This window comes from Sus scrofa, chromosome 4 (assembly GCF_000003025.6).
Source record: "Sus scrofa isolate TJ Tabasco breed Duroc chromosome 4, Sscrofa11.1, whole genome shotgun sequence".
NCBI classification, from domain to species: domain Eukaryota; kingdom Metazoa; phylum Chordata; class Mammalia; order Artiodactyla; family Suidae; genus Sus; species Sus scrofa.
Genome location: NC_010446.5, coordinates 75869979 through 75888549, shown reverse-complemented (window position 1 = coordinate 75888549; position 18571 = coordinate 75869979). Strand labels below are relative to the sequence as shown.

Genomic DNA, 18571 nt, shown 5'->3' with positions numbered 1-18571 from the left:
GGGAGCCAAGGCTGTGCAGGTGCCTGGCCACATGCATCCTGGGATCCACCTTGGAGTGGTCCTGGCCTGTTTTCTGCCCACAAGGGGACGTGCAGACGTGAGTCCAATGGGAGTTTGGACCCCTGTGACTCTTATCATTTCAGATTCAGGAGAGTAAAAATTTCTCTATTGTATCTTAGAAGGTACTTTCTGCTCCCTAGTAATAAATTACGTGATGCTTGAAGTCTTACTAAATGGTCAAGACTTTGAGATCAGGACCCAGCTTTTTAGATGCCAAGCAGACCCCACTTCACCCGTGTGCATCCGGGGGGCTGGACTGCATAGGGCCCCAGGTTACAACAACAGTTCAGTTGGTCGTCGCCTCTGTCTCACTCTGAAATTGGCCTTTTCTCTCTTTTCTTTTCTGGCCGTCCTGCGGCATGTGGAGTTCCCAGGCCAGGGGTCAGATCTTAGCCGAAGTTGCCATGTAGGCCATAGCTGGGGTAGCAGCGGGTCCTTAACCCATTGTGCCAAGCCAGGTATTGAACCTGTGCCCGGGTGCTGCAGACATGACACCACTGCCGGTCCTGTTGGGCCAGAGCAGAAACTCATAAATTTGGCCTTTTCTATCTCAGTTTCTCCTCTAGTTTAATGGAACACCTACTACTTAATATGTACTCTGAAATATTTCAAAACCCTTTAGTGATGAGATATTGGATTCTAAACCATAAGAGTCAATTTTTAAGATCAGTAAACATTTTTTTTTTTCTTTAAAAGAGTAACAGGAGTTCCTATTGTGGCTCATTGGGTTAAGAATCTGACTAGTATCCACGAGGATTCGGGTTTGATCCCTGGCTTCTCTCAATGGGTTAAGAATCCAATGTTGCCAAAGCTGTGGCATAGGTCACAGATGTGGCTTGGATCTGGCGTGCTGTGGTGTGGCGTAGGCCAGCAGCTGCAGCTCTGATTCCATCCCTAGCCTGGGAACCTCCATATGCCACAGGTGCAGCCCTAAAAAGTAAAATAAATAAATAAATAAAATAAAAAGAGAAACAAAAGTGTAAGTGAACATAGACTTGATTTTAAGACAGCAACTGGGTTTTGAAATGTTTCTGAGTTTTAAAATTTTGTTGTATAATTCTGATTTTAACTAGATGTGTAAATTCACCTAACCGCCATCATAATAAGGACTCGGAATCACCCCCAAAACTCCTATGCGCCACCCCCATCCCTAGCAGGCAACTTCTGATCTGTTCTCTGTTGCTCCAGCTTTGCCTTTTTCACAGCGTAATTGAAAGAGAATTATATTCTCTGACACCTATTTTACATCATGGCTTCATTGAGATGAAATTCACACACCATGTCATTCGCCCATTTAAAGTGTACAATTCATTGGTTGGCTTCACAGGGCTGTACACCCATCGCCGAGGTCCAGACAGAACCTTTTCATCACCCCTCCCCTGATCCTAAGCCTACAGCTGTCTCTTCCCCTTTTCCTCCAAGCCTCGCCCCCCATCCCTCACCCCCCCATCCCCCGCCCTGGGCAACCACCAGTCTGCTTTCTGTGTCTGTAGTTCCAGGCCTCTGCTTTTACTGGTATTTCATACATGGCTTTTGCTATTTCCCAAACTGAACTATTTCCAGTTTTATTGATTAACTTTGCAGAATTTTGAGGTGTCATTATCATCCAATTTTCTAGAAAGCCCAATATTGTTGGGGGGGGGAGACTTTATTGTGTATTTTATCAAGAAGGGTACTCAAGGTAGTTCTTTTCTTTAAATCTTCTACTTAAAAAAAGGTCCTGGGAGTTCCTGTTGTGCTCAGCGGGTTAAGAACCTGATTAGTATCCATGAGGATTCAGGTTCCATCCCTGGCCTCGCTCATTTGGTTAAGGATCCAGCATTGCCATGAGCTATGGTGTAGGTCGAAGCTGCGGCTCAGATCTGGAGTGGCTGTGGTGTAGGCCGGTGGCTGCAGCTCCAATTCGACTCCTAGCCTGGGAACATTCATATACTGCGGGTGCAGCTGTAAAAAGAAAAAAATAAAAAATAAATAAATAAATAAACTGTAACTACAGGCAGTTCCCATAGTGGCTCAGTGGTTAACGAATCCTACTAGGAATCATGAGGGTGTGGGTTCCATCTCTGGCCTTGCTCAGTGGGTTAAGGATCCGGCATTGCCATGAACTGTGGGGTAGGTCAAAGACGTAGCTTGGATCCCGTGTTGCTATGGCTGTGGTGTAGGCTGGTGGCTACAGCTCTGATTAGACCCCTAGCTTGGGAACCTCCATATGCTGCGGGAGCAGCCTTAGAAAAGGCAAAAAGACAAAAAAAAAAAGGAACTACCAAAAAAAAAGCCTTTTTCCATGAGAACGCCAAGGTGATAAAGGTCAGTGTTAGGGAACCTAGAAGGGAAGTGATGGGGACGGGATCCTTGGAGGCAGAGCTTTAAATTCTGAGGGTGCCCTATGGGCATTTTGTCCTGAATGACGGCAGTGCTTTAACTCCAGGTATACTTTGGGGGAGCGGCCTCTGGTATACCCAGCCCCCTCACCTGGAGAACAGACAAGACTGTAGACTCTCATGGGTTCTCAAGAGACTCAGGGGACATGGAGTCACTGGACCCAGAGTCATCACTCAGAGAGGGTGACAGAGGACCTGGTCACCTGACCGGCTGCAGGTCAGCAGGTGTGAATTGTCCCTGTCCGAGGTATAATCTTGGGCCAGTGCCTGACCCCTCATCACCTCCCTGTGGCATCTGTGACGTGGAGATTCCTAACAGAGGTCTGGAATTCAGCTGTGATTATCTAGGCGCAGGTACTTGAAACATAGTAGAGGCTTGACAGACAGTCCATATCTGTTTTCTCTTTGGCCAGGCAACCATATTTTGCCATCATGGGCTTTAGGGAGCTTATTCTGTGCCATGGGAATGACTGAAAAGATTTTGCAAAGGCCATGGTCATCTGAACTTAGATGCATGCTTGGCCTTGAGCCCGAAGGGTGTTTTGAAGTGTTTGTTCGAGCTCCGAGGCACAGTGTGTCGCTACAAGAGAAGGAATGTTTGGATAAACGACGGACGAAGGAGAAATCACACACCAGGATGACTTGTGTTTTCCATGCTGCTTGGGCTCTGCCGGGAGCCAAAGGAATGTTCTGGCTCTTAAACCCCCCAGTCCAGGCCATCTTACTTTCCGAAGACGAGATCATGATGAGCCCCGGGATCCAGTCTGAACTTGCTTTCTTTGGCAAAAGACTGATGTCTGAAGACCAATGTGAAAGGAGCTGGGAATGGGTAGTTTGGGCACAGAAGGAAAAGCCAGTTTCCTTCTGAACTGAAAAGATCTATGATGCCTGCACAGTTCTGAGGTGCTTGATCTTTTGTTTCAGGCAACAATTACATTTTACAGAAAATAAAATAAAAATAGCAATCATTTCATGAGTGTGTGTCCTCTGTTAGGCGACCAATTCCTTACAAGGTGTGTTATTGATATTCTTGGTATTGATAAGGAAACCAAGGCTTAGAGAGAATTTTGCTCTTTTAGCTACTAAGTAAATGTGAACCAGTTTGACTCCCAGGTTGATGTGTCTTATTTAACTTCAAAAGGTTATTTAAAAAAAAAATCATGATTATAATATGTGGATGGGAATATCCTTGATAGTTTATCAAGTGACTTTATACATTAACTTAACTGTAAACACAGGAAAGCAATTATTGCTCCTGAGAGATTAATAATAAGGCGCAGGCAACATTTACAGGGCAAAGGCTGCATGTCATTCATTATTCTAAACCCTTGGTAAATTTTTATTCACTTAATCCTCCCAATACCCTTATGAAACCAGACAGTTATCATCTCCTGTTTTGGGATAAAGGTTAATTAACTTGCCCATTGTTACGTGTCTGTGGGGTAGAGCTCAGACTTGAACCAGGAAGGCTGGCTCTCGAGCCCAGCCCCACTGTTCCATGTGTCCAGGGTGCAACCTCTCTGACTTGGGGGAGAAAAAGCCCAGATGCTCCAAACCAGTAGTAGAGCCAAAGCTAGAGAGAGCCCCCAGGGCTGACAATTTGGTGTAATTCATACTATGACCACAGCTTGCAAAAACAAAGAGAAAACTATTTATGGAAATCGCACTGAGCATGTAACCATTAAATCAAGGGTTTCACGCGTGATCTCGCTTAAGCCCATCGAATTTATCTGCCTTAATTTCAGTTGGCAATTCAGTGCATCTCTACGATCCCAGTCACCATTCGCTGGGAAAGAATGATTTTTCTCTGCTGGCAAAGAAAGCAGATCATGTGTTTTACAGCTCAGATCGAATCTTGACTGGCTTAGACGTTTCTTCAGGAGGTAACTCGCATTTTTCTTTTTGCGAAATGCTTATCTAGCTTGTGCTATTCTTCCCATTAAGTATTATCTTATAATACTCATAACTTTTTGCTGTAAAATGCAGCCACAAAACTTTGGACTTTGAAAGATTATTAAGATCGTAGTTAATAGGTTACTAATGGCGAAGGGTTGGATAATATGCAAGGAATACCCGGATCGGGTGAGTCACGCCACCGTCCTCAGCCCATCCTCCTCTGCTGCTCTTTGTGTCCTTTGCAGCGATGCATTGACAGTCATTCATAGTTCAGCCTGGGCTCAACCAGTTTGAACCCTGGGAAGCATGCCAACTATGCAGCCAGTGGTCTGCACTCGGGCACCCCACGTCCCATGTCTCCTGTGTGGTTCCTAAATGGCTATTTCCATTTCTGCTTGAGAGCTCTCTGAAAAGAAATTAGGAAGAGAAATGCATAAGACGGGGACTTTTTCTTTAAAAGGGAAAATGCATGAGAATCTCTCTACTTCCTTTCCTTCCTGGGGTGTCAGGTGATTCTTTAAAACCCCGATTTTATCTTATCTTGATGAAGTTGGTATAAGCAGTAGTGTTTTGACGTTAACAGAAGAGTTGCTGTTTGGAGTTCCCGTCGTGGCGCAGTGGTTAACATATCTGACTAGAAACCATGAGGTTGCGGGTTCGATTCCTGGCCTTGCTCAGTGGGTTAAGGATCTGGCATTGCTGTGAGCTGTGGTGTAGGTTGCAGATGTGGCTCGGATCCCGTGTTGCTATGGCCCTGGTGCAGGCTGGTGGCTACGGCTCTGATTAGACCCCTAGCCTGGGAATTTCCATATGCTTCTGGCCCTAGAAAAGGCAAAAAAAAAAAAAAAAAAAAAAAAAAGAGTTGCTGTTTAATCCCCACATCAGCCTTTGTATCTGTCTATAAGCTCCTCTCTTGGTACACCTGGTGACCCAGCTGGAACCACTTCTGGTGATTTCCCTGGACCAATCGTCCCCAAACATGGTAGCCAAAGCCAGGTGTTGGCAGATGTGGTGTGTCCTTCCTGCTTTCTGTGCGGATGAGGTTGCAGCTGAGGAGTCCTGCTGATCCAGAAGGGACATGCGTCATGCACTGAAGTCAACCCCTTCGACTGACAGATTGGACCCGCTGCTGGGCCTCTAAGAACCTTCTGGTCTTAGAACCACTGCTCCATCCAGGCCGACCACTGGCTTGAGATCCTTGGAAGGCTGAACCAGAAGCACCTCCTAGCTGGGTCCCTCGTGCTGAGTCTTTCTCTAATTGCAATTCCTGGCACTTCCAAAGATAAACAGATGAGAAGAACCTAAGCCAAAAAGGGCCTTAGGACCAAGATTTGGGTCCTATGCCACCCATTCCTGGACAGACACAGGAAAGAATCTGGACCAGAAAAGCCACATGGATAATGGTGCCTCATTATTTAAAAATGTCTCTCTGTGTTGATAATGAACCATAGAGCAGAGGTTAGTGGAGCCCCCGCGACTGTTTCTCTAATGTCTTCCGGAGAACAACGTGGACTTGTGGGGATCAGTGAGAGTTACTAAGGCCCCCATATGCCAGACTTGTGGAGTAAAGTTAAAAAAGATGAACTAAACCTCAACAAGAGAAGAATTAATGAGCAGCTGACTCTTGAACCTCAGTGTTTGAACCGCCCAGCCCCTTTCTAGCTGGACCTCTGTCGATAGCAACTGTGATAGCGCAGCGTGACCTGCGTTGGTTGACGCAGCAGATAGAGAAACGCGGACGGCAGGGCGGACTCGCAGTTAGACATGGCTTTTCCACCGGAAGAAGGTCAGCACCCCAACCCACCTTGTTCAAGGTCAACACTACTTCCAGTGATTTTGGCTGCCTGTGTTTCATGAGAGGAGCAGGTCGAAATAGTCTGCTGTTCTAAGGTTTCCCTTTAAGATCAGGGGAGAAGTTATTTCCTAGGAGGCTGTTCTTCACTGCAAGTTCCTTCTGAGCTGATAGTCTAATCTGAATTCGTTGGGTTTATTGAGACTTTCTCATTCATAAGTGATTTGTTATCGGTCTAGAATTAGCCTGGTTGTTGATGCAGAACTTAAAGTGTTTTCTCCTTTATGGAGATCTGGAGGTTTGAAGTTTGAAGTAGCTGTGTTGTATCCATCATAAACATTTGTTCTCTGAGCAGCGTGAATTCTAAATGATAAGGTAGAATGACTTATGAAATAAAGGAAAATGATAATGATAGTTTTCTGATGGAGAAATTTGAAATAAGGCTAAATGGATTATATTTTCCATAAAATGTACTCCAAAGCTAATACTTTGTAAATACTTCTATTTTCTTTATGGTTACAGAGTAACCAGATCCAGGACTAAATAACTTCCCTTTTGGGGCTATCAGGTTTCTAGAGCAAAAATAAACTTCACAGAAGCCCAAATATGGTAGGAAAGTCAACTTTCCAGCAGATTTTCACTAGTGGACTCCATTGATCGATCAGAGCTTTTTGGTTTTTTTCCTTGAGCATTTCTTCTGGTTTGAATTCAGGTCTGGGTTCAGGTTGGCCGTGGATAAATTCCAATTCCCACTCTTGAATAAGGGGGTGGAGTCAAATGCCACACGGGATAGTTTCTGTCACAGTTGGCCAGCAGGGCATCTGAAGTTAAACCATCTATGGCACGTCCATTGCTATGATTTCAATTCTTTTTTCTTTTTCAGCTGTGGCATTCAGCAGCTTGATGTTGGGACCTCAGTTCCCAGACTAGGGTCTGAACCCAGGCTGCAGCAGGGCAATGGCCAAACCCTAACCACTAGACAGCCAGGGAACTCTCGCTATGATTTCAATTCTGACTGGCATTCAGTATATTTATCATAAACCGTCTAACACTATAGACTCTGAACTTTTTTCCAGAGCAGGTGAGGTTGCCGTGTAGGGTTTTTCTGGTGGTTTTCAACCCTGGCCCCTCACTAGAGTCAACAGGGGGAGCATTTAAACCTCCCCAGGCCCCGGCTGCACCCCTGCCGATTAAATGGCAGTGCTGGGGGACCCAGGTATCGGTGCCTTTCTGGGCTCCCCTCGAGACCCTGCTGTGCACCAGGGCTGAACCATTTCACTAGATCCACCCATTGTAGACTCTGTGGGCTGTTATGGGGTCAAGTTCAGATCAGGGAATTAGGATGGTCCTCCTAATACCTGGTCAGTTCCCACCTGAACGTGGATGTCGGAGGTGCCAGGGTGTGCACAGAATAGCTACCTGTCCCCCGGGAAGAGGCCACATGCGGGGTAGCAGTGAGGAGGGTGGTGGGTCTTCTGGGGCTGCTGCTCCATACGTGTCTCCCCACCTTGGGAAGCCTCTGGGCGGGACACCCCACACTGGGAGTGACACCTGGAGAGCTTTGTGTCGTGGCTGTGTTGGGAGCTGTATGGGTACCCAGAGCCCCTCCCTGCTCAGGCCTGGGGCATGTCCCCTGGACCCTGGACTGCTCCCCTCTCCCTAGGGTTCTCCGGTGCCTCGTGGCCCCTGCAGAGCCAGGCGCTGCCAGAGGGGCCCAAGGGAGAAGGAGGTATGGGTCAGAGCTGGGAAGTAGCTCAGACCATCCTAACTCGTTCCATAGCTGGTTTTCTTTTCTCGGATACACTGAAATCCTGGAAAGGGGCGCGTTCCATCAGGGTGCACAGATGTCAGGGTCTGCCCTGTGGGCTCCAGTGAAGGGGCCCCACCTCCTAGTTGCTCCTCTGCTTCTGTTAGATTCTGCACCGGGACTGGGTGTGAAAGAGGGTCTGAAAGTGGTTTGTTAAAAAAGAAAAGGAAAGGGGAGCTCCCATTGTGGCTCAGCAGGTTATGAACCCAACTAGCATCCATGAGGACACAGGTTCGATCCCTGGCTTCACTCAGTGAGTTAAGGATCCAGCGTCGCTGTGAGCTGTGGGGTAGGTCGAAGAGGCAGCTTAGATCCAATGTTGCCGTGGTTGTGATGTAGGCCGGCAGCTACAGCTCCAATTGGACCCCTAGCCTGGGAACCTCCATATGCCATGGGTGTGGCCCTAAAAAGACAAAAAATCAAAAAGATAAAAGGAAAGAAAGGAAATGAGCCCCATTTAAACTCCAGCTGAGCCAGGTGTGGGAGCTGTTCTGCCTGGAGGAAGGAGCAGCTTTCCAGGAAACCAGTAGCCCTGCCTGAGGCTTACTCCCTGCTTTCCTAATTGTTCATGCTGGTTCAGTGAGCCTTCCCTGTCCTTTAAAAAAAACCAAAGAATCTGACAATCGCAACATGCTGGGGAGGATGAGGCCCCACTGGAGTGGACATGGTCCAGCCACTGCAGAAAGCGCTTTGGCAGCATCTTAAAAATTCAGTATATAAGCTGTTCAAGATTCCTAGGTATTTCAAGAGGAATGAAAACATATGTCTACAGAAGGATGTGTACAGTGATGCAGATAGCAGCTTATTTTCTATTTTATTTATAAAAACCCTGGAAATGCTCAAATATTCATTATTGGAAGAGCAGTTCAATACATTTGGATGATACGTTCAAACAGTTACTCAAACAAACAAAAGAGATACTGCTCCATGCAACAGCTAGTTGAGTCTCCAAAGCATTATATGAAGTGAAACACGGCCGAAGAAAGAAATACCTACTGTACAATTTCCTTTCTATGAAGTTCAAGGACAGTGATCGGCGGGAGGGGCGGGCTTAGAAAGGGACTCAAGGGGACTGAGAAGGTGGGAGTCTTCTTGTTTGGAAGGTGGGAACATTGCAGGGGGGCATTTATCAAGCCAGTCTCATGTAGCATTTGAGATCTGTGCATTTCACTGTGTATACATTTTTGGGGGTGAATAATCAAAATGTATTTTTTTTATTGTGGTAAAACAGACCTAGCACACCATTTGACATCTTAAGCGTTTTTAAGCAGACTGCGTCGTTCAGCACATTCAGTCTGTTCTGCGCCTCTACAGTGCTCTGTGTGCGTTTCGCTTCCCTAAGAAAAGCAAACTGAAAACATGGCCGTATGTGAGGTCCAGTTTAGCTGTACCTGAGGTGCTGGCCTCATGCATAGGGAAGCTGGCCCCAACACTCAGGGCCATCTGCTTCCCTCTGCAGCCCTGAAGCAGGTTGGACACACCTCTGCTGTGGCACCTGTCCCATCAGCGTCAGTGCTGATTTGCCAGTTTCTTTCTTTCTTTTTTTTTTTTTGAACAAAAAACCCCCATTTTAATCCATGAATTCATCACCATATCATGATACAGAAATAGCACACAAAATAGCACATATAACTTACAATTCCAAAAGTATGATTCTTAATGATTTGCCTGTTTCTCCGGGGACAGTCCTGTCATCACCCTGGGTGGTGGCGGGGGGAGACAGTCCTGCCATCCCCCCCCCCCCCCCCGCCAGTGTCCATGGAAGGAAGGCTTCATCAGGGTGTGCTGAGTGCCAGGTGGTCCCCACGTCAGGACTGGGCTTGGTACGTTCCCTTCTCAAAGGAAATATGTGCTTATACCTTTCATGACCAGATTTATAAAGTGGTTAAAAAGACCAGGTGAGAACTGAAAATCCTGAAATAGGGAGCATTTCCTATGACTTCCTGGAACTGATGCTTCTGGTTAGCGTGTGTGTGTGGGTGTGTGTGTGTGTGTCCTTTCCTTCTGGCAGGAGTCAGCTTACAGGCTCTCCCACCCAGCAGGGGGACTCAGGCACGTCCCTTCCTCCTGTGTCCTGTGGCTTCCTGGCCTGCCTTCAAATTGCCTATGGAAACAACGCAAAGGGCCTGGACAACCACTGTGAATATTTTATCCCCTAGCATCTCAGGAGTGTTGAAGCTAAAAGGTAAAGGGTTTTCTCCTGCAGAAACTCGCCAGGGACCTGGAAGATTGTAAAATAACTGGGCGGGGGGCGGGGGGGGGCACTCACTGTGTGCTGCGGTGTAAGCACCTGGCTGCCTGCTTTTCAGCTGCGCCACAGATGGTCCCTTGCTGCCCCTGCTTCCTCTCCCAAGCCCCAAAGCCAGAAATAGAGTCAAAGTGATAAGGCTTCCATCCCCAGACAGCTGGACAATTTGTACCATTTCTTTTTTTCTTTTTAAAGGGCTGCAGGTGTGGCATATGGAGGTTCCCAGGCCGGGGGTCAAACTGGAGCTGGTCTACACCACAGCCACAGCAACGCCAGATCCGAGCTGGGTCTGCGACCCACACCACAGGCTCATAGCAACACGGGGTCCCTGACCCACTGAGCCGGGCCAGGGATGGAACCTGCGTCCCCATGGAGACTAGTCAGGTTCATATCCAATTTGTACTCCCCAATTTGTACCATTTCGAAATTGCATATTCCCATTTAGACAGTTTTCAATATATGTTCAGCAGCTCATCCTTGGTCTCTAATTGTATGCATTTTCTTCATAAGAAGGTGACTGGCTTACATCATTGAGTGTTCTGGAGTTCCCCTTGTGGCTCAGCAGAAATGAACCTAACTAGTATCCATGAGGATGCAGGTTCAATCCTGGCTCCACTTAGTGGATTAAGGATGCAGCGTTGCCACAAGCAGTGGTTAGGTCGAAGATGCGACTTGGATCTGGTGTGGCTGTAGCTGTGGCGTAGCTGTGGCTGTAGCTGTGGTGTAGCTGTAGCTGTAGCTGGCAGCTCTAGCTCTGATTCAACCCCTAGCTTGGGAACTTCCATATGCTGCAGGTGTAGCCCTAAAAAGAAAAAGAAAAAGAAAAAAAGGAGTGTTTAGCTTTAGGCTGAAGAGCCCCTGCTTTTACGCTCCTTCAGGATTTTCATCTTGCTGTTTGAATTGGGCTCACGGGCATCTCTGCTCTTAACAGCCTTCTTGTCCACACTTTGGTTTTTTGGCTTTTTACTAAATTCTTTTACTGCTCACTTTAAACTACGATGAAACACTCAGTAACAAACTTCTCCATCTATCAATGGGTACCGTCCAGGACGGGGCTCCTGGTGACAGTGAACTTGGAGGAGCAGGCAGCAGGATCATGCAGCAGGCAGGAATGTATCTTCACTGTTTGATGGGGAAGAGCCTGAGTTTGGGGCAGGAAAGTTTGTTTAGAGATGTCAATCCATTATTATAAAAGCCAGAGTGAAGACTGCTTAAATTAGGAAATGTCACTTTACAGACAGGAAGCTCCTTGGCGCAATCATCAGCCGTTAGCTCTTATGGGACATTTAAATGCCACCTTCAGTTCTATTTGCTCTGGAGACAGTGAACAAGAGGCAGGCTCTGCTCTGAGGGGCTCCTGGGCCATCGGGACACAGAGGCACAGCAAGTGCAAAGGTCCTGCGGTGGGGGTGAGCTGGGGAGTCTGCAGAGAAGAAAGAAGTCTCTTCTGGCTGAACTATGAGGGTGGACAGCAAACCGAGGGCCTCCCATCCTCTCTTGCCTTCTCCAGCCAAGGGCCCTGAAGCCTGAGCTGAAGACCTTAAATCTTATTTCTGAATGAAGCTGTGGAAGGGCTTTAATCAACAGATAAAGATTTGGCCGTGTGGGGAAAGTGGGGAATCTGGCAGTTACGGGTGCCAGATTGAGCAAAGAAAAACACAGACCGCGGAGTTCCTGTCGTGGCGCAGTGGTTAACGAATCCGACTAGGAACCATGAGGTTGCGGGTTCGGTCCCTGCCCTTGCTCAGTGGGTTAACGATCCGGCGTTGCCGTGAGCTGTGGTGTAGGTTGCAGACACGGCTCGGATCCCGCGTTGCTGTGGCTCTGGCGTAGGCCGGTGGCTACAGCTCCGATTCGACCCCTAGCCTGGGAACCTCCATATGCCGTGGGAGCGGCCCAAGAAATAGCAAAAAAAAGACAAAAAAAAAAAAAAAAAAAAAAAAAAAAAAGGAAAACACAGACCGCCACACTGACCTTAAATTTCAGATATGCATTGAATAATGTTTTAATGTAGGTACATCTCCTGAAATATTTGGGACCTGCTTATACTGAAAAAGGATCTGCTGTTTCTGTGAAATGCCAGTGGGGCTGGGTGTCCTGTACTTTTCGGAAAGTGGGGACTGAGGGGGGTCAGACGGGGTTGGGGGCGGGCAGGTCATGGATGAGTCAGATCTAGGCAGTGAGAAGAAGAGGAATCTAGAATGACTTGCACCTGCACCCCAACCTCTGCTCCAGGGGATGCCCTTCATGGAGCTGGAGGTGGTGGTGGTGGGGTGTTATGATGCTGACAAGCCTTAGTGAGGGGCATGGAAAGAGGAAGTGGGCCCCTGGACGTTTTGTGGATTGTTCCACTGGCCAAGCCCACCCCTCCAGCCGGCTCTCTTCCCTCTCCCCCATCTAGTGTTCTCAGCTCAAATAGAAGAGAGAAAAATAATTCACGACACAGCATGACTGGGACAAGCCATTTTCTAAATGAACATTTAAACCCCAGCTAAGCTGCTGCTGGGAGAAGCGGTAGGAAAAAGAAATGTACTTCCTTGAAACTGGACTAAAGAATACTTTTCTTTCATTGTGTAACAGATTTCTGGGCGCCTCTTTTGCAATGTCTTTAAGGATCTGTCGAGAGGCATAGTGAAACAAGACAGTTTTTGCAATAAAGTGGTTCTGTGGGCAGCCAAGGACAAATACGATAAACTGGGTTCAAAAGTGTCGTAGTCACAACATTTATAAAATCCAGTATCACAGTTAGACCCAACCTTACAATTAGAAGACCCAACCGTATAATTAAGTGCATGGCTACACTTAAGTATTTTCTGAAATTTTAGCTTAAATAAGAAATTCTGGCATTATGAGGGGGAAAAGAAAACAAGAGTACACATGCACAGAGTTGTGATATTGCTTTTCTTGATTAAAAAGATACATCTCTCTCTCTCTCTCTCTTTTTTTTTAAGGGCCGCACCTATGGCATATGGAGATTCCCAGGCTAGGGGTCTAATCGGAGCTGCCGCTCCCAGCCTACGCCACAGCCACATCAGATCTGAGCCTCATCTGAGAACTACACCACAGCTCATGGTCACACCGGCTCCTTAACCCACTGAGCAAGGCCAGGGATCAAACCCGCAACCTTATGGTTCCTAGTCAGATTCGTTTCCTCTGTACCACAACGGGAACTCCAATACATCTCTTTTTTAAAAAAGGACTACAAATCGTTTCTTTCAAGGTGGTCTTGAAGAAGTTCATTCACCTTGCTTTTATTCTTATACAGGATGAAGCCATTTGGTCAGATCAGTATTTTTTTTTTTTTTTTTTGTCGTTGTTGTTGCTATTTCTTGGGCCGCTCCTGAGGCATATGGAGGTTCCCAGGCTAGGGGTCGAATCGGAGCTGTAGCCACCGGCCTACGCCAGAGCCACAGCAACTCGGGATCCGAGCCGCGTCTGCAACCTACACCACAGCTCACGGCAACGCCGGATCGTTAACCCACTGAGCAAGGGCAGGGACCGAACCCGCAACCTCATGGTTCCTAGTCGGATTCGTTAACCACTGCGCCACGACGGGAACTCCGTCAGATCAGTATTTTGATGACAGACGATTTGGATGTAAAATGGCCTCATATCCAGAAGACGTTTTGCAAAAGTCAAAACTGGATGTATTCCATGACTTTTGCCTTTTCCCCGTGCCTTCTATTTAAATCTTTTAGTAAAAGGTTTTACCAAAAAGTAACGTTAAGGCATGAGCAGTCAATAAGGTTATTATGTGCTGTCTTTCCAAAAGTGTTCCCATTTTAGTGGGGGACAAATAGCCCCTTGGTCAAATCAGCATAAGAATTACCTGGACTGGAGTTCCCATCGTGGCTCAGTGGTTACGAACTCAACTAGTATCCATGAGGACACGGGTTTGATGCTTGGCCTTGCTTAATGAGTTAAGGATCCAGTATTGCCTCGAGCTATGGCGTAGTTTGAAGACACGGCTGGGATCCTGTGTTGCTGTGTGGCTGTGGCTGGCAACTACAACTCCGATTTGACTCCAAGCCTGGGAACTTCCATATGTCACAGGTGCAGCCCTAAAAACACACACATACACACACAAAGGAATTACTTGGACTGTTTGCTACAAATGCCCTCACCCTCCCTGTGGATTTGAATTTGGGGGTTTGCCTGTGGCAGGGCCCAAGTATCTATATTCTTAAAATTGTAGTTGATTTACAATCTTATTCCAATTTCTGCTGTACGGCAAAGTGACCCAAAAATAAATATATATATAGTGTATTTATAATATATATGTATAATGTGTGTATAATTCCCTTTCTTATATTATCTTCCATCATGTTCTATCCCAGGAGACTGGCTGTAGTTCCCTGTACTGTACAGCAGGGTCTCATTGCTTATCCATTCTAAATGTCATAGTTTGCATCTACTAACCCCAGACTCCCCATCCATCCCACTTCCTCCCCCCGCCCCCCTGGCAATAATCTCTGTTTTTAGCAAACATCCCAGTCAGTCTTGTGAACTGGGCAAATCTGGAAAACGGCTTGCGTGAAAGGATTGACGTGTAATTCAATTCCAACTATACTGAAGGTGTGAGTGAAAGCGCCTTTGAGAGGCTGGTGGAGCAATAATTGCACAGAAGTGGTTTTATTAGTTAAATAGTTTATCAGTCTGTTGAGTGTCTGCTAACAAGCTTGGCAGCATCCTGGGTGTGAGGATGCTACGTGGAGTAACCTGGGAGCCCACGGGATGGGCAGCCCTGCTGGCCCCTGGGGACAGCTTTCCCATGGACCGTGTATGCGAGCGGGCTTATTTGAAAGAAGGAGGCAGTGACTGCTTATGGGCGAGGAGGTGGGGAGGAAGGAGTTAATTTCTCCAGGAAGAAGCAGGTGCGATGATGGAGGACGGCCCGAGGGGGATGGGTTTCCACGACCCCGGGGTGGGTTTCCACGTGGCTGGTCCACAGGGCGGGTGGGGTGAGGTGAGTGGGCTGGAGAAGCAGGTTGGTGTGAAGTGAGGTTCTTGCCAAGTTCTGTTGTGTGAGGAATGAGGAAACAGAGGGCAGAGGGTTGTAGTTGTTTTTGGAAAGATAACTGGAACAGCAGCCTGCAGCACGGAGGATGGAGGGTATGGGGGGAGGGTAAAGGGAGAAGGTAGAGAGCCTCTCTGATGAGGATTAGTAGGGCCCTGAGGGAAGTTGGGGTTCTGGACCCCAATTCTGAGGGACACGGGGAATGCTATGTCCCCAGGGGGGTCAGTCCTCTGCTCCGTGTCAGCATCTCACACATTAACATGAATGAAACAGGCTTCGATGACCCCTCCTTTAGGGTGCAGATGGTCCCCTAGAGTGAGTGTGGAGAGGAAGCAGCCGAGGTCCCTTCTCAGGAGACAGTGAAGCTGCTGGTCTAGACGACTGTTAAGTCTCCTCCAGCTCGGAAACGTTGACTCCGTGATCATCTGGAAAGGCTCATCTGTGAGACGTCCAGAGGGGACGTGTGATGTCTCTTGAGTAGATGTCTGGATCGGCCCGTCTGGATCCTCCCGCACCCCTTCCTGCCCCTGCAGGGCTCACCCCTTGGGTCCTCTTTCCCTGCTCCAGCAGCTCACCCCATCCCCAAGAAGCCCACCACCTGTCAGCATCTACCCAGGCTCATCCATGCCCAGCGGGCAGCTGTTCTGGGCAGGTGCCCAGGCTCAGTGGTCCTGGCTTTCACTGCGAGGTCTGAGTATGGATTCTTGGGGGGATGGGGCGTAGCTAACCCAGGAGCAAGCCATGTCAACTCTGGCTCCATCACTTACTGCCTCTGTCACCTTGGAAAAATAACCTTACCTCTCTAAGCCTCAACTTTCTCATCTCTTAAATGGAGATAATAGTATCCAAAGGCCTGTCCTAGTGAAACAATCCATGTCCAGTGCTTGACTCTGGACTAGGTACACAGTAAGAGTTAAATAGATGTGAGCTTTACAGACTCACAGACTGACTTACGGTTACTAAAGGGGACAGGTGGTGGGGGGCGATATTGGGGGGGGGGGATGGACCAGGGGTTTGGGATTGGCATATGCACACTGAGGCAGATGGAATGCCTGGCCAGCAGGGACCTGCTGTCTAGCCCAGGGAACTCTACTGAATATTCCGTGATGGTCTATATGGGAAAAGAATCTGAAAGAGAATGGATATGTGTACGTGTATAACCGAATCACGTTGTGGTACAGCAGCAATGATCAAAACCTTGTACATTAACTGTATGCCGGTAAAACCTTCAGAATGAAAAAAAAAAGATGTTAGTTTTAAAATCAGTAAATTAGAACTGTTGAGGTTGTTTTTCTCACTGTGAAACAGTCCGATTTTCTCATTTAAAAGTAGTGCTTCTAAGGCTAAACTTTCTGCCGCTTCCGGCCTTTGTCAGATGTGTGCCTGATTTCCAAACATGCCACCGCTCCGGGTTAATCTAGATCCCAGAATAACGGGGATGGGTATTCACATCAGAGAGCCGCGGGTGTGGACTGTTACCCTGGAACAAAGGTTCTGGATGGGTGTTCTGTCTCTGCTGCTGGTCGCTGAGCACCAGATGTGGAAGAAACTGTCAATCCCTCAGCACGTTCTAATGTCACGAGGTCCCACCCCTGAGAGATGAGCACAGACTGATAGCTATCGGCTCCAAACTGGAAAGGTGGGGATGGCAGCACTGTGTGTGTGTGTGTGTGTGTGTGTGTGTGTCTGTGTGTCTGTGTGTGTGTGTGTGTGTGTCTGTGTGTCTGTGTGTCTGTGTGTCTGTGTGTGTGTGTCTCCATGTGTCCGTGTGTGTGTGTCTTTGTGTGTGTCCGTGTGTCTGTGTCTGTGTGTGTCTGTGTGTGTACAGACAGAAAAATGAAAAACCAGGTTTCTGGTAATTGGGGATGATGATTGAAATCAGCGAGAATTCTTCTTTTGAAATTGCTCTCTAAGTGTTTTTAGACACTGGATACACTGATGTTTTGTCACATTTGTGGTGCTGAGGGAGTGGGGAAGGGGCAGCTGGTGCTGATGAGCTGGTGATAAGAACCGAAGAGAGAAGGGAGGACGTCCCCCCGTGGTGCCGTGGGTTAAGGACCTGGCGATGCCGAGGAGTGGTGTAGGTCGAAACTGCAGCTCAGGTTCCATCCCTGGCCTGGGAACTTCCACATGCCTGCCGTGGCTGCGGCCTAAATGAATAACTACATGAGAAAGGAGGAACGAAGAGTTCCCTGAGCGCATGCAGCCTGGGAAATTAGCCTCCAGGAACCCCAAGACGATCCCCTGGACTCCTGCCCACGTCTTGCAGGCGTTTGCACCTCCAGTGTCTCTCTTACAATGTATTCCACACGTGACAATGACCCCAGATGCAGAGAAGCGCAGAATTGGAGCCGGAAGAGATGGGTATTGAGTTTGACCCACCTAGACAAGGACGGCTTCTAGTAAGACAATGAGGTACCTATACTAGGTCAGGCAGGGACATTGTCAGGTCTATGGTGATGGTTTCAGAGGTTCAGATGAAAACTTACCTGAGTGAGGAGAAGATAAGGATCAGAAAAGGTTAAGGAGTTTGGTTTGGATACTGAGTGGTAGCAGCTGTAATAAATTCCCCCCAATCTCCTGATGTGAAGTTCCATGTTTGTCCACTATGACTATGTAATAAGATGGATTTAAGCCAAAGAACCTGTTGTATTGGTAGAAGGTCTTCAGGTTTCCATGGAAACCTCCTCTGGCAGGTGTCAGCACAAATGGAGAAATATTGGGAGGAAGCTGAGCTATTGCACAAAACGGCCCCGGGTTGAGGGAAGGGCTAAGTGAACGAGTCCGCAGTGGGAAGCAGCCAGGCTGTGCAGGGGACAGTGGCATCTCACCGATCTCCCCCGCCCCCAATGCTGTGTGAGCCCAGCCACTTAGCACGCCATCTCTGATCCACAGGAGAGACTCTGTGGGCTGTTTCACACACAGACCTTGCTGACCAACCATCCCATCCCCCAACTCCTGTTACACTGCTTTTTCTTTATCCCGACACTACTTAAAAGTCTTTTTTTTTTTTTTTTTTTCAATTTTATTGGAGTAGAGTTGACTTACAAAGTTGTGTTAGTTTTGGGTGGACAGTGAAACGAATCAGTGATACGCATGTATCTCTTCTTTTTCAGATTCTTTCCCCATCTAGGCTATTACATGGTATTGGGTAGAGTTCCTTGTGCTGTTCCATGGTATTGGGTAGGTTCTCGTTGTCAATCTATTTTATAAACACTAGTGTGCATGTACCGATCCCAACCTCCTTCTCTATCCCTCTCCACCCCACATTTCCCCTTGGGCAACCATACATGCGCTTTCAAAAATCTTTGAGCCTATTTCTGTTTTGTAAGTTCTTTTGCATCATTTTTTATTAGATTCCACATATTAG

General features: G+C 47.6%; 1 protein-coding gene across 5 annotated transcripts in view; it reads left to right on the top strand.

Moving 5' to 3' along the window:
• The window catches only part of LYN (LYN proto-oncogene, Src family tyrosine kinase), a 110438-nt gene that overhangs the window by 15161 nt on the left and 76706 nt on the right, over positions 1 to 18571 (top strand). The window contains exon 1 of one of the 5 annotated variants that reach the window (XM_021089356.1): positions 6106 to 6123. The exons of 3 other annotated variants lie outside the window; for them this stretch is intronic. Coding sequence is in view for 1 of the 2 variants with exons in the window: in XM_021089357.1 (XP_020945016.1) it covers positions 18375 to 18384 (10 nt within the window). In the remaining variant the exon portion in view is untranslated. Of the gene's footprint in view, positions 1 to 6105; positions 6124 to 18365; positions 18385 to 18571 lie in introns of those variants that run through there. One more of the 5 variants, XM_021089357.1, reaches the window with a different exon arrangement.